This window comes from Zonotrichia albicollis, chromosome 4 (assembly GCF_047830755.1).
Source record: "Zonotrichia albicollis isolate bZonAlb1 chromosome 4, bZonAlb1.hap1, whole genome shotgun sequence".
Taxonomy (NCBI): Eukaryota; Metazoa; Chordata; class Aves; order Passeriformes; family Passerellidae; genus Zonotrichia; species Zonotrichia albicollis.
The window spans coordinates 64,214,691-64,230,279 of record NC_133822.1 but is presented as its reverse complement, the minus strand read 5'-3'; the positions used below and the strand labels follow the sequence as shown (position 1 = coordinate 64,230,279).

The 15,589-nt window shown below is 39.0% G+C and overlaps 1 protein-coding gene across 10 annotated transcripts in view; it reads right to left on the bottom strand.

Moving 5' to 3' along the window:
* Positions 1-234: 234 nt before the first annotated feature.
* The window catches only part of PLXNB2 (plexin B2), a 250,888-nt gene continuing 235,533 nt past the window's right edge, over positions 235-15,589 (bottom strand). For all 10 annotated transcript variants that reach the window (XM_026790282.2, XM_074539984.1, XM_026790283.2 and 7 more), the window contains 7 exons: positions 10,820-10,974; positions 9,058-9,218; positions 8,330-8,477; positions 7,765-7,829; positions 7,013-7,088; positions 4,930-5,004; positions 235-2,124 (listed from right to left, as the gene is read on the bottom strand). In XM_026790282.2, coding sequence (XP_026646083.2) covers positions 2,020-2,124; positions 4,930-5,004; positions 7,013-7,088; positions 7,765-7,829; positions 8,330-8,477; positions 9,058-9,218; positions 10,820-10,974 — 785 coding nt within the window. In that variant the 3' untranslated portion in view covers positions 235-2,019. The remainder of the gene's footprint in view (positions 2,125-4,929; positions 5,005-7,012; positions 7,089-7,764; positions 7,830-8,329; positions 8,478-9,057; positions 9,219-10,819; positions 10,975-15,589) is intronic.

Sequence of the window (15,589 nt, the reverse complement as noted above, 5' to 3'; positions counted from 1 at the left end):
CTCACTCTGGTATGTTGCACTACATCCTTGCTTCTCCAGAGTACTGTCATTTTTCAGAGCAAATGCCAATAAAAAGGGCATGATGTCAGGCATTCCATCTGCAGGATATGTGGCGCTCCTCCTTTCCCAACCACAGACTGATGGACGCTGCTGCTCCATCACTCCCGGAGGGAGCATTACAAATCCTTTCAACACCCATCCCCCCAGTTTCAGTAAAGATCCACTGACACTTGGTGGAAAAAACAACATTGTATTTGATTTACAATTAACAGGATTTACAAATAATGAAAAAGAAACAGATTAGCCATGAAATTAGGATGCCTTTGTTGATGAAAGAATAACTGGCAAAGCACCTTGCTGTAGGAGTCATATAGCTCAGTCCTAAACAGTATAAAATAAGTTACAGCCCAGGCAGGTTCAGGAATGATTATAGACAAATGCGAGAAGTCGAGTACAAAGCAAACAAAAAAACTGCTCACAGCCTACTGGGCAGGAAACCAGTTCTAGTGAGGCTTTTGATTTTCAGAAACTGAAGGAAAGGCCCACTGACAAATACTAGGAAATTTTCAAAATGGGAGATAATAAAATAATATCAACAGACAGTAAAAGTCAGTGTGTGACAACCTACCAGGCAGGGAGAGCGGGCGGCAGACACTGCATTAGCTTGCTGAGAGTCAGCAGAGTCCGGGTGCTCGGCAGGACAATGAACGAAGGAGTACAGATGGCAGCACTTCATTAAAATGCTACTTTACTGCCAAAAACTTGCAAGACAAAGAGAAGTAAAGTTCTCTGATGTGCAATACAGCAATTTAAGAAGACGTACCTAACTTTTTGATTTGTACGGCGCTTACCTATATTGTAAACACACACTTCTGACAAGTTATTTCAATTTTCTTTGCTATGGATTATAGTGTGTATTCAATCAAATGCAGCATTCCAAGGCTCAAAACTGACTGAGTGGTTTTCAATAGATGAGTATATGATTTTTTTCCAATATCATAGTAGTATTTTACATCACAGATACAATAAAAACAAGTGATGGTATTTCTAGGACAGTTCCAAGATTCAAATAAAAAATCATCAGAACCATTCTAAAATAGGGTATTATACATAATCGAATCATGTTAAACAGCACACTCTCGGCAAGCAGCTAATTACAAGCATTCTGCTGGTCATGTTTTTCACACAAAAGTCATTCAATAGCACATAAATACTTATTTTTCTGATCTGCTTCTTTTTACAAAACCATTCATCAGATTCACAGAATTAGTACAAGTAAGGCACATTAGCATATATCATAAAACTCACAATAATAACAAAGAGTTTTAAAGTTTTAAGGACTGATTCCTTCTTTGCAGTGATTTCTGAACCAAACAAGACTTCATCAGTAGAACTCTTCTACATTGAGATTACACTTATTTCTCTCACATCCAACTGTGGTGGGTGCATCACCCTTAAGATAAATAATTAAATTAGAACCATGAGTGGTAGCAAATCCCATTTTTAGATCTTGCAGAGAAGTTGGACACTTTGTTCGCTATGTTCATTATGAGCACAGACCAAGTTTTAGAGCTCTATGGAAGTCAATTTCCAGTTATCAAAATAAAAGGGGATATTGCATGTGTCTCTGAGTATGTTATTGTTTTCCTAGTACAAATATTGCTTAAGGTAGAAAGGATGCTATGGTATTGAATTTACTTGCATAATGAATTCTAAATGCTGATGTCTCAGATTCTACTAAATCAAATGAAGGATAGGTTTTTCTTCTTCCACCCCCCACCCTGCCCCCAACCAAAGGACTCTCTTTCCCACAGAAGATTCATTTACACACAACACAGCTTTTAATTAGAAGCATAATTTACAGTAAAAATTCTTTACATTACATCTCTCCTATCAAAAAACCATGAAATCTTTCATTTAAAGTTGTAATTATACATTAAAAAATAGAACACTATTTCCTTAACAGGAAGAATGAATTTCAACATCTTCAGATCAGATTTCTTTATTGCGGCTTTTGAGTCAAAGGTCAGTCACTTTATTCTCTAGCGCAGCTGCTATTTGCTGTAAACGGAAGGCAAGCTGCATTTTTTGTGCAGCTGGATCCTCTTCAAGTGCATTTATAATCTGGAAGATATAAACACAGAAAGTTTAGAATAATGTAGCTTAAAATGTATGACATAGTTCTGAGACCAAGTGTTTGATACTACTTTGGTTGTAAAGAGTCTTTTGCATTCACTCTGTACCAAAGTCCATCTATTTAAGGCCCCATGTTCTATTTTTTCACAAAGGCAGTAAAAATGATTGTTACTTTATCTAAGTTGCTGTAATGTTTCCCATTATGTTGGGATACAAGCAAATTAATAGAGAGCACTTTATCTTGTAAAATATTACATTCCAAGATGGAGCAGGCAGGGGAGGAATTTCCTCAGAGCTATTTAAGAAACAGCGCTTTTACATACAGTGCACCCTACGCAGCTTGAGGGTCATTCACCATCAGTAATTATATCCCATCCCCACGAGCTGCAGTTATGAGAAGCTCCTGGGTGGTCCATGCATAGCCATGTGGCAGGACCAGGCAAGGTCTCCTGTGCCTGTAGGCAAGATGAGGAATAAAGCCAGCAGCTCCCTTTTGGCTATCACCAAGAAGTGCCAAGACTCTGGCCCAGCACAGAATAGTTCAGGAAAGCAAATAGCTCCTCTGAGGAGCCCCCAGCATCCCACAGCCTCTGCTGTACAGAATATCTATAAGAGGATATGACTCTTAAGACACAAGGGATTTGAAAACAAGAGCCAGTAAAGGTCAGCTGTTATGAGAAGGCTTTTCTTCAAATAGAGTTTTTAGGGCTTCCCAGATCAAATTCAAAAGGTTTTGAAAGGTTTTCATTTCCACCATCCTTTAGGAAAACTTTCCCACCAGCTATTAGATTTCTCCATTAGAAAAATGTGTTATGTGACAAAACCATTTCTTTTCTAGAACTGGCTTTATTAATATAATTCTGACAATGTAATCAAGCAGAAACCTTTAGCACTGTTTAAATACTATATAGACTTGCAAGTACAAAGATGGAAAAATGGAGTTTGCCTGTCACTACCCGTGGTTCTTATTACTTCTTGAACACCACTGACAATGGAGATTAATGCAGTCAGAATCAATCTAGCCAATAATTTCACTTTGAAGGGCTGGTATAGTGTTTGCATTTCCAACACTGGAGCAAATTTGTTTAGAAACAATTATTTTAATGAATTTGTTTTTAAAGTGTGAAAATATTTTTACAAGACAGACTTAATAAACACTTATTGCAGTATTTAAACTGGGCCTGATTTAATTTGATATTGTTTCCTTAATTTAAACAATTATATCTAGCTGTAACTCCTCAAATTTAGACTAAATAATTCATGATTATCTCTCCTGGTGAATATATCCTTCCCATAAATGTGGACAATTAGAATGTACCCACTTAGTCATTGTCAAGCCCTGCAGAGATGCAGAAGGTAGAGCACATGCTGGGAACCACTGTGTCAGTAATAAAGACAAGGGCAGCTGCAAAATGTTCCAATTTATGCAAATTAAAACATTTTCATGGAAAATAAATAAGCTTGATTAATTTTACTGAATAGTTCTTGACAGATTATCTCCACAATTCTGAATTAGCAGCCTTTTCATCAGATGAACCTCATTGTTACACAGTGATGTACATGGAAGGGAAGAGCTGCAACTATGTACTGGGGTGTGCTGGCCTGCCACTGATGAAGTGCCACAGGCTGGTGGCTCTGCCTGAGGTGTGGATGAATCAGGGATTTACAGTTCAGCTGTCATTCAGGGTCCCCGAGTGTTTTTGTAAGAGGTCAAACTATGGACGTATTTGGGAAGGTGCTGAAAGCCAGCTTAGCACTGGTGGTGAGGGAATGCCATGGGGCTGGCCTACATTCCTCTGTCTGCTTCTCCCACTGACCATCATTGCAAGACTTCTCAGGGTGATTTGATTTTCCCTGCTTGCATCTGTTTCAAAGCTGTGGAGGCTGGCTGCTCCTGTATAAAGCAGCTGCAGTGAAGGATGCGACTCACTGTCTTCAGTGCTGAATGTAAGTGAAAACACAAACTGTGCTGAGGTGCAAGACTGAGCGAATAGAGCTCACATGTACTGTGCTCCTTTTTGATTCAGCATCTGTTCTTACTTGCTTCAATTCTGAGGGTTTTCTGGAGGCATTCATTTCCATGGAAACCTTTGAATAAAAGTTTCCTTCTCTCTTTTTGTCTTCAGATTAAGTTTGGAGAGCCATAGCCACAGCTCAGCTACTCTGGGATATTCTTTGTCCCCCTTTCCACAGGGTGTGAAAAACCAAAGAAACTTTTTAAACTGAAGCTGTGAGCCTGCTTTTGAATCAGGCTACATTCAACAGTTACTCTGCTTTGGTTTACTGCAGGCAGGCACTTCACTTGGCATGGCAAAACAGGGATGGTACCACGCAGGGAAGTTTAAAGAGCATTTTAACTAATAAAAATGTCATGGCTCAAATTCCTACAAGCAAAATAAGTTTAATAAATTTTTCCTAATAAAAAGGCACACTGTCTTGAAACCTGATATAGCTCTGATGACTTTTTGCTTGGTGACATTGTTATATATTTATTAGGATAGTAGAACTGAAGAGAAGTGATTTTTAAATCTATTTATCTTTCAGATCTTGTTAAACTATCCATTAAACTATCCCTACCAAAACCAGATAGCCATAATGAAATTGTTCATTTATAAGGACATTATCTTGACCAGTGTAATTGCCAAGCAGCATATATAACTGCAAGGTTTTTGTTCAGCACTGCTTTTACCTGATCATTCAGTGAAATCCAGAAGTCACTCTTTTAGACTAATGTTAGCTTTCATAACCTTTTACCACTGACATTAAAGCATGAAAACAAAAGGCATAACTTACCTCATCATAGTATTTGTTAGTGTACTGGTAGAGTTGGTGTAGAGCCACAAGCGTGTTTAAGGAATCAGTATGTGCCTGTTAACACAAGCAGGCAGCAAACATGTCAAAATAGGATCACACACAGCTGAAACTTATGCACATGCACAACTGTTGGGTACAACTGACAAAATTTCCAAATGCAAGCTCTGTGTTTAATTTCTGTTGAATGACACTTGGGGCAGAGAAAAGGAGTGAGAAAACTTTTGGTTGGTGATTTTTAGATCAAGGCTTTCCCTCTGGTATTTTTCCTGCCTGCCCATAACTCAACGTTGGAGGGGGAAGATATTTTGAATTCTGAACGTCAAACCACAGGCTACAGCTCAAACATCTGTTAGCAGCATGGGTGTGAAAAGCTAAAGCATTTACCCAGTACAATCTACATATTGTTGAGATATTAAGCATTGGTTCTGACACGGTCATCCTGAGTGTTTGAAATCCTTTCTCCAGCTCTTTTTACATCCTGGAAATTATTCACACTCCACTACAGCAAAGGTGTAACTCATCAATATTATGAGCACATGTACATTTGAAAAAGCCACCCGAAACATGACGATAGAAAGGTGGGGGGTGGAGGCAGGGGGATTGTGAGGAGAGAGAGAGAGAGAAAAGACTTCAAGTAAAGCAGGAAATAACCCTTCCATTACTTTATCTTCCCCCTGCCCCCACACATATGACTTATTTAGTGAATGTGCTCTACCTGTCTGAACAGATGTTCTTCATTCAAATGTGTAGGATTCAAGTCTCTAGCTATGCCTTTAGTCTTTTAAGTTAGTTAAGAAAATGAAGAATTGCAAAATATTGCTACTGGCATAAATGATTACCCCAGGGATAAAGCAGCAGAGAAACATCCATCTTCCCTTGCTCTATAAAAGTCACTTTTAGAGCTGGTCAAAATTTGCAGCGTTCAATCACTCCTTCCGTGTTAATTTTGATCATAATTTATAATGAAAATAGAAAGGAGGAACATATCCTGCTAATGTTAAAACATTATATTGAATTTACTTTTAATCACCAAACCTTCTAATTTTATATACATCTCAATTTATGTAATAAATAAAGTGAACTGTAAAATGAAATGTCACTGTAGATGAGTTTTGTAGTAAATGACTGAAAATAGAAATGCTCTCATGAGGATGTTGATCTGCAAAATGTTAGGTCCTAAGGGCACTGAAATAAACAAACCGCAAAAAATTCCCCAAACATCCTCCTTACGCTAGAACTCTTCAACTAAATTAAGCAAATGAGCAAACCAGCCGGTAAATACACTGCCTTCTTGCTCAGGCTAAACAACGTCTTTAGGGCTGGTGAGGGACTCTCCGGGTTCTCCAAGTTAAATAGAGTGCTTCAAAGGCAAGAGTCTGCCCGAGCTGAGCTGAGCTGCACAGCAGACAGGCTGTTTCGAGGCTGAAGCAGGTTTTGTACTGACTTTGTTCCACCCATCTCCAGCCAAAGTCCCAGACAGCAACCACCACACTCTGCTCTCCTCCACGTGAGGTAACCCAAATAACCTACAATGCAAAATCTGCCACTGAGCAAGCATGATGAACTTCTTCATGTAGCATAAAGCAGAAGTATTGCCCCTGTATAGACTGTTCTAAAATATGCTATACTTAATGTTCATGCCTCCTCCTTAATTTCTGGAATCTAATTTTTGTTGTGGTAGCACTGTGAATTCAGTCACTACTCGTTGTCAGTATGATCAATGCTAAAAATCCTCTGTATGCTGTGGAGAGAAAGCACAGTACAAGAGTGTATAATTTTACCACAATGGCTGTGAAAAACCCAAACCCTGTGCTCTATTTTCTACGTAACTCAGATACATTAGTAACAATACGGATTCTTGATTCCATTCAATAATCAACATTTCAAAGGTTGAAATATTGGCATGGCTACAATGAACAGGAGTATTTCAGAGATTTATGAAATCATCTGATATTTGCACATACAAAAGACCCCATTTGTTGAGATAGAAAGAGAAGACAAAAAAACCCCAGTATTACACTTGGCTCAAATTTCACTACAAGAAAATAGATTTTATTCTTACCCTAGAAATCTCTGCTAGATGGGTATTCATGTCTTGGTCACTCACTGGCACCATCTGACGAATACCTTTGTAGTAACTGCAAGAGATTTAAAAAGAGTTTCAGTTAGGAAAATAAACTGTTTCTTTCTGGTAATTCTGCCATTATTTCAAACATACTTCCTTACTAACATAGGAAGAAGACACAACAGACCAATGATTCCTTCAGCAATCCTGCTTTCCAATATTAGAACTTTTGCAGTAGAGGTAAATCTTACCTGATTGTACAGGAACATACCACAGAAAAAAAAAATCTATAATTGCAGATAATGATTATTTCAGGTCTTAAAACTGTCAAGAGTTTTTTGTGTGGCAGATCTTCCATGATATTAACAGAACTTCCAATTAGTAAATGAATAAAGTCAGAGACAGCATAGAAAAAAAATGTTTCTGAAAATATTTTCAGGATTTGGTCTCTACTGACTTATGGAAGTGCAGCATTTGTTAGACAGATCACGTGGGCAGCAAATTGCAGAAAACAGGATCATATTTTCTCCTAAATATTCATCTGTCTGTACAGACAAGAATATGCGCTGGATCCTAATGGAGCTCCATTTCAACTCTGCCAATGCCACCACCAAGGGCATCTTTAAACCTTTGGGTGTAAAATTTTTAATATTTGACAGCTGACTTTGACTATATCAGCATTCCCTTTTCCTCTTACAGAGGCTTAAAATCCTAAAAACTGAAAAATCATGAAAAGAGTTGATACTTACTCTTCCACCATTTTCTTATAGTTAGAGATTTCTTTCGCATAAAGTAATTTATTACTCGGAGAATCCTGAAAAATTTAGAATATGGAAAAATTTAGTTATTTATGAACATTTCTAGGAAGCAAAAGAAAGTCAAGAATATAGGATCAAGCCTTTATATTCACCTACACTTGAGCTTAACAGATATTAACATTTGGATACTTATTAACAAAGGTGGGATTATTTAATAAAAAGATGGTGCTTACACATGGTATTACTGCTGAGTTTTACAAACATATTAATGCTAGATGATGATAAATTATTCGTGGACCTGAAATACTCCGTTTTTAAACATGCTTTTTATAAAAGCAGTTGCTATTTGCTACTTTTTCAATAGCATCAATTGGCAGACTACACAGAAATACTGACAGTTCACCCACCTGTTAAGTGATGAAATGTTAACTTCATTATAAAACTAAAAAGAAACGATCAAGGCTGTATCTCCTCAGAGAATGGGTATTGTCTGTGAGGATGCCCTTTGTCTCGTCAGAAATGAGCATAGTCAGGATGTAGAATGCAAATCACTTACTCTGCTTAATTTGTGCTCTGTTCTTGTGCAAGCATCCATGAAAGTCTGTGCAATGACTGACAAGGAAGCATCCACTACTTCATGAACATGAACATCAAAGATGAAATGGGGATTTTTCAGTATGTTTACCCAGAATCTAAGAGGCAGGCTACAAAGCAAAGAAAAAGATAAATAATCCTTTTTACACAATAAATATTCTACAACAAGAAAATCACATGAAATCAAGTATGGGCTTTGCATTTTCATCTCCTCACAACAGTGATGTTTAATTTTATATTTCAATATTTATACAAGCTTGTCTGGGTTCCATGCCTGAAAATCAACTCTTCACTCTCAGAAAAACTCATATGAGAAGGATCTTTAGTGCCCCAAAAGAGCAAGGAAGGATGTATGCATGGTCAGGGAAGCTATAAAGTAGTATGTATTAGATTTTGTGATTTGACAGGTAAATCTAGTCCCATTTGTCTCTTGCTCTCCTCTTCTCTGAGGAAAGACAAAAAGTAAAACACGGTAAATCTGCCAGTGACAATCCCATAGCTAAACTGGTTTCATTTTTTGCCTCTTCTTAGGCTTACAGGGAATCTTTTTCATCACACAAACATATTATCTCAAAATTCTGAGGATTATAAATGACATTTACTTTGATTTATGGTAAGAGTGTTAGTATATGCCTGGGAATTATACTCTTATTTCTCTGCAATACATGAATGACTCTGTTCATACTGTACCTATTTGTTTTCCAGATGTGAATGGTATCTTCATCCTTGATGTCATGTTTTTCTGCTTGTTCATCAAGAAAGTCAAAGAAGTACTTCACAGCTGGTGGTACCACATGGTTTGAGTTGAGCACACTGTGAAAGAAGTCATCTACAAACTGCTGAAGTGTCCCCTAAAAGCAAATTTTAAAAAATCAGTTTCATTCGTGTTACAAGCTGAACTAACCATCTTTTATTCCTATGGACATAATCCAGCTGCTGTCACTGATGGCCTTTATCCTGAGGGCTAAGAGTGACAAAAAGCAAGCAATTTCTTGGAGCAGTGACTTTGTAAACTGCCAACACAGTAAAGACCTTCTAAAGCACAATTTAATGTTCTAGGCTCAAAGGTTGTGACTTCACCAGAGATCCTATGGTTTGCACAGCAAGGTGTGCCTTCTGCTTGACAGAAGAAGCAGGAAATGGTTGCTACATTTACCCTTCAGTATCATTGTCCACATGAAATACTTTTTAGCCACTTTTTTATAGTTTTGCAGCTTCCCACATCCAGCTTCTCTGACAGCAGAGCACTGCAGTTTTTAGAAAGAGACTGAGAGGAAGAAGTACCAGTGAGCATTTGCCCTTTTTGCCCTTATCAGACATCCAGTCTGACTCAGCTTCATGGGATCCACAGAGCCCAAGGAGTGAAGTGTCCAGAAGTGAAGTGTCCAAGAAGTTGTTGGATTCTGGCATCAGCCTGGATCTTAGCAATGGCAACCTCAGCGACTGTCCCCTTGTTTTAGAGAGGACCCTGTTGAGGCCACACAGAACTCATCCCCAGCCAACTGATTGGACCTACGGGGACCTTTGAAGGGCTGCATCCTCTTCCCAACCATGACTCCAGCTGACAGCCTCCAAACAGGGAAGGGACCCAGATGGCAAGGAGCTCTAAGACATTCTGCTGTCAGCCAGAACACACAAGTCCCAGGGCTGAAGGGGTAGCTGTGATCTCAGCTGTAACACCTCACCAACATTTTATGAGTCAGTAAAGCTCCAGACTTGGTAATGACCTATAAAATGGTTATTGGGAATACAAAACAGTGGCTTTATTATCAGAAGAAAGGGATGCAAGCATCTTTTTGGTTCTTCATCCTGAGTCTGTCATCTATCTGAAGACTTTCCTTCATATCCACTTCCATGCTTGGATAAGTGGCCTTAACTGGAGCCAGACTGACTTCATTTTCACAAAAGGAGCCTGGCTTTGTGGTCATTAAACACATTATTCTAAATTCTAATTCTTTCTCCATGGAGAATTATTTAAAAAAATTATTTTGCTCATTATCAATTCTGCAGTAGAGGCACTAAAAATTCTATAAAAGCACTATTATTATTTGGAAACTTGGTTTTTTTTGGGTTGTACTGGAACATTGATCACATACAAGAACAAGGAAATATAAGAGTTTATAAAGCATTCAGTTCAATAGAAAAAACAACAAAGTATTATTTAAACAGGTGGCACAGAGCAGAATATCCATCTTTGTCTTGCAAGGAAAATCCTTATTTAACGATCACACAATCATGGTTCTCAGCTCTGAGCAGGAGTTGTACATTATCTCTTTCCCAGTAATGCTCCTCAGGGCATGTTAATCACTTGAAGCTCTCAACACCAGCTTGTATGTACATAGCACATATTCCATATTGTAGATGAACATCTGACTAATATTTGCATCTATTGCCTCAGTTGTATCTCAAAATCTGTAGAAGTAAAGTTAACTACAGCACATCTGAGCCCTACCTTCACAGAAAGAAGTCTGGTCAGGTAGATCTCTGTAATAGCTTTGGTCCTCTCTTTTTCCTTCACACTGCCCCGCTTTGATTTCCCTTCATCCATTTCATCCACTGGCCGGACTAGATGCCAGACCTTGTTTTCATCTTCCAGGAGTGCATGCCCTAGAAACAGTAATTGCAATAATTATAAAAAACACCCAACCCCAAAACAGCAACACAAAGTAATCATATACACATATACACGTTCCCTGTCCTTAACATACCTGTCCCCTTGCCAAGGGGATCTAGATTACTCTGTTCCTGTCCAACATACACAACTCAAGTACTAAATGTCCAGTGGCACAGAGCTGAAAAAAACTGGCTTTTGTCAAGATCAAAGGGTGAGGAAAGAATCACACAATAGGAAAACTTCTATTTGGTCATTGTTCTGGTTCAAGCCAGGACAGGGATAATTTTTGCAGTAGCCAGGAGGAGTCATGGCTGGGACATGGAGGTTGTTCTAAATGTCATCATCACAGGTGGGGAGAAGGAAGTTTCCTCTGGGGAGAAGGGGTTCCTTCCAGTGGAGTAAGTGTGGAGGGAGAAGTGGGGTAATGCCAGTTTCAGGCTGGAGGGAGCAGTGGGAATAGCATAACAGAGGGAGCAGTCAGGTACTGTCTGTTGGGGGTTTCTATGGTGAGCAATAATGTTTCTTTTCTTACATCCACTGTCATTAGTTTTCTTTTCTCATCTCTTTGCTGTTTTCAGTAAATTGTTATCTCAGCCCATGATTTTTACCTTTTGTGTCTCCCATTGTCCTCTCCATCCCAGTGCAGGGGAGGGGGAGGTGGAGGGGCAAATGAGCAAGCAGGGCATGGCTTGGAGTGGCAGAAGAGTAAATTGGATAATACCATTCCTAAATCACAACAGTCATGTAAACACAGTATGTGTATGCTTTGGGGTTAACACAATTAAGTTCTTTTCTTCTTTGTGAATTCTCAAAGACACGATCAAGTTATAGAATCTTAGCTAGATCTGACCCCATAGCCACCACAGAAATACAAATTGCAGCCTATTCCTGGTACAACCTTTTCTCTCAGTAAAACCATTACAATTCACATCTTTACTCCTCTTGCTGAGGTCAAAGTATGGTACCTCAGTTCAAACTTTCCTTTTATCACTATTTGATAAGCACCACTTGACTTTGTAGCTGAGTGGAGGAAAAATACATCCCTTCCCTGAGATTACATGAACTCCAGCAGCCAGAGATAATGACTGAAGCAAATTCATATACATTCTAATAAGATTTTTAAAAAAATTGTTTGTCAGTATTCATAGTTTAAACCAGAGGGAGAGACTCACATCAAGTCTGTTACAATAAAGCAGAAACAGGAGTAAGCCCTTGGATGATAATGGATGGTCACAGTGCCTCTCTGTGCTGCCTGGGGCTTGGCCCTGCACCCAGTGCCAGGGCTTGGACCAACAACACACAGTGCATAAAAGCAGTTTTGCATTTCAGCATCACACTATTGCTCAAACTCCATGCCTAAGGAGCTTCTGTTACAGACAGTTCTAAAAGAGATGATACAATTAACTTGCCATTAATATTCCTTGAAAAGGGTTTCTGTGTCACTTTCAAATCTGGTTTTGCTTGTTCCTTTAATTCCTGAACTTTTGCATCTACTTGGCATAGTCCCTAAAAGCAATGGTGCTTTTCCAGTGGAAGTTATTGAATCAGTATATTTAAAATTATTGACATCTTAAAAATATGAAAGTTATTTTTCCCATAAAAATTGTGATTCAGCCCCACGGTACAAATTATTTTGCATTCCGCTAAGTTTTATGCCTTAATATACACCTCTAACGTAACTGAATCCCAGTTACAGCACAAAATATCAGTTTTTAATTGCATTAACTTTGACCATAATAGTCAATTAACTAAGTTCCTCAACAGCTACACTGAATTTCCCAGTTTGCATGTACATTCAATATTTTACATCACAGGGGAAAATAACATTTAAGAGTAATCTGGCTAAGCCAACACTTTTGCTTGAAACTCCTTTATATACTCTCATGAAAAGCATTAGTTATGCAGCCCTCTGGGACATTTACTTCTTTTTAACAAGGTAGGGAAGAAATATAAATCCCACATTGTCCTTTGAGAGTCCTTAATTCAACCTGGAAGTTCATGTGAATGAAGCCAGAAAAAATAAAAGCTATCACTTTATTTTGAAGCAGTTGTGATTTCACAATAGATGCCATTCATAGCAATCATCTGCCAGTACAGTAAGAACCACTGCTGGGCATGAAGTATGGAATTTCTTTTGCAATCCCTGTTATTCACTTTTGGAAATTAACAGATCAAATCACGCAGTTAGACCAGAAACTATATTCCAGCCTTATGTCAGTTCTTTAGTACACTCCTGCTTCCTGCTTTGAATCAAAGGAATTCATTCTCTCTTTGCCCTCCTGATGGTAGATGGTCCAGTTTAACTTTGGACAGAAGAGGAAACTGCTAAAGTGGTTTCCACTGAGATCACTGGCTCTTAGACGCAGCTGAGCTTGGTCTATGTTTGTTTAGCAACAGCAGAATTGGCTACTAGTGGAATAGTAGTTATTTCATAGGAGAGTAAGAATCAAGAGACTACAGCTCAAGCAGATGAACTTCTGCAACCCGAAGATCTCACTTCATTGCTATAAATAGCAGGAAGAAAGAGGAAGAGAAATTCAGAACATGGACCAAGAAAACATGTTAGAAACATGGTTACTATGGGAAAATAACAGTTTTATGAGACAATATTTTCCTCAATGGGAAAGCAGGAAATAAAGAAAATAAAAGATAGGGGGAAATACCTCCTTTTTAGCTCCTTAGTTGCACTAAGCATCAAGCTGTAAGCAGGAAGAAGATTGTGTCCAGGGGGTCAAATGCTTCCCCCTGAGCTCTTTATCTTGGTCCTTGGACATTCTTTGGCCAATATAAAATAATTATTGGGGTGTTGGGGGGAGTGTTAATGGCAAAAATTGACTGTGCTGACTAATTACAGTGGTAGGAACCATGATGTAAACATGAGACAATGCAGCCCCTTTCCTCTTGAGTGACCTGCAGCAAATTATCTTCTTTCCAGTCTCCCCTACCTCATGAATAGTGTTCCATAGAGATGGAGGAAGGGCTGCCCTAACAGATCTGCTAATTAGTATTTCTGATCTGCAACCCTGTGTCTATTTTTATTCATAATTAAAAAAGGAAAAAAAACCCCACCACCCAACAAAACAAACAAAAAACCCCCAAAACATAATATCAGGAAAAAACACCCAAAACAACAGAATGTGTTGTTTTGGTTTATAGTTCAGTACAGAAATACTAGTATGAAATCACTGGAACCATTCTCCTTCTTGATACAAATTAGTAACTGCATTTATTGTCTCCTGAAGCAAAAGATGCTGCATTTAATTTGTCACAATCTCCAGCTTCCAGTGTCTTCCTGTTAAAAGCTCTGAATAAAAGCAGCACAGAAGCAATGCCAGGATTTAGAGCAACATCTCTGAACATGGTTTTACATTTTCGGTCGGTGCAAAGCCTCCTACTTTGGCTGACAGTCAATGGCTTCAGCTGACACTTCTCAATGCAGAAGGTGCAAGTTAATGAGACTGAATAAAAGGAAATCCACTTCGTCACAAGCCTCATTCATAGTCAGGATAGGATTTCTGTTTATTCAAACCCTGTAAATCCCTGTGCCATATAAATGTGTATGTGTGGGAGGGGAAGCCTCTGATCCTCTCCTCTCCCTTTTATACAGTGTCTCACAAATCATGGTCACAGCAGGCTCTCACTTTGTACCAGCTCTGTAACATTTTATAGCTTTCCAAGAGAACAAGCTGGCACCAGATAGCTCTGAGGACCTTACAGTGCTAAAGAAAGCAGGGTAGCTTGGCATGAAACACTGCCATCCCAAATTTGTACACTACCATGACGCAAGACAGGTATAGAGAAGAAACACGGTGGAAGCTGTTAGCACTTGATACTTTGGGGTCTGAATTCTCTGCAGACTTTTCTCTAACATGCAAGAGCCCCTGTGTGACAGCACTGTCCCCACAGGTCTGCTTTTCCTTTACAATTTAGCATGCCACACAGATAACTAATGAATTCACCTTGGAGTACAGATAGATTATGCTTGTTCAAAGAGCTTCATCATACTGAATCATATTGAATGATATAATTGCAGAGAAGAAGGAAAGGAAAAAAATCTAACCTAAGAAAAAAAGAAAAACATGTGATCTGGTCCTCTACTGCCTGCCACAGGAGTGGAGAGGTGAGGAGGATGAAGGTTGGCAGTGCAGAACAGAAGGCTGACCACTATTCTATATCCAGAAAGCAAAGCAAGTTAAGGGCACCACCAGGCTGCATTCACAGTCCACTCCACTCATTTAGAGGTGAAGTGACCCTGGCCCCAGCCACCAGTGCAGCCACACTGAACAGGGACTAGGAATCAGCACCTTGCTGGGCTGCACTCCACTGCCTTCTGTATTAAACTGGATGGCTTTTTAAGTTAACATGCTGGGTTGGCACCTGCTGTGACAGAACAGTCACTGCCTGGCCAGCTATGCCAGGCACTTGGAGTAAAAGAGTGAGGACAGCAGCAGCAGTGTACACATGACCATTAGAAGACTCTTCTTTCTGGTGGGAAAAGTCACAAAAGAAAGAATCCAGGAGGACAGACTAAGAAGTAAACAGTAAGTAATTCTGCCCATCTTAATTTCCTGTCCAACACTCAAAACAAATGAAAGTCTGAACCTTTCT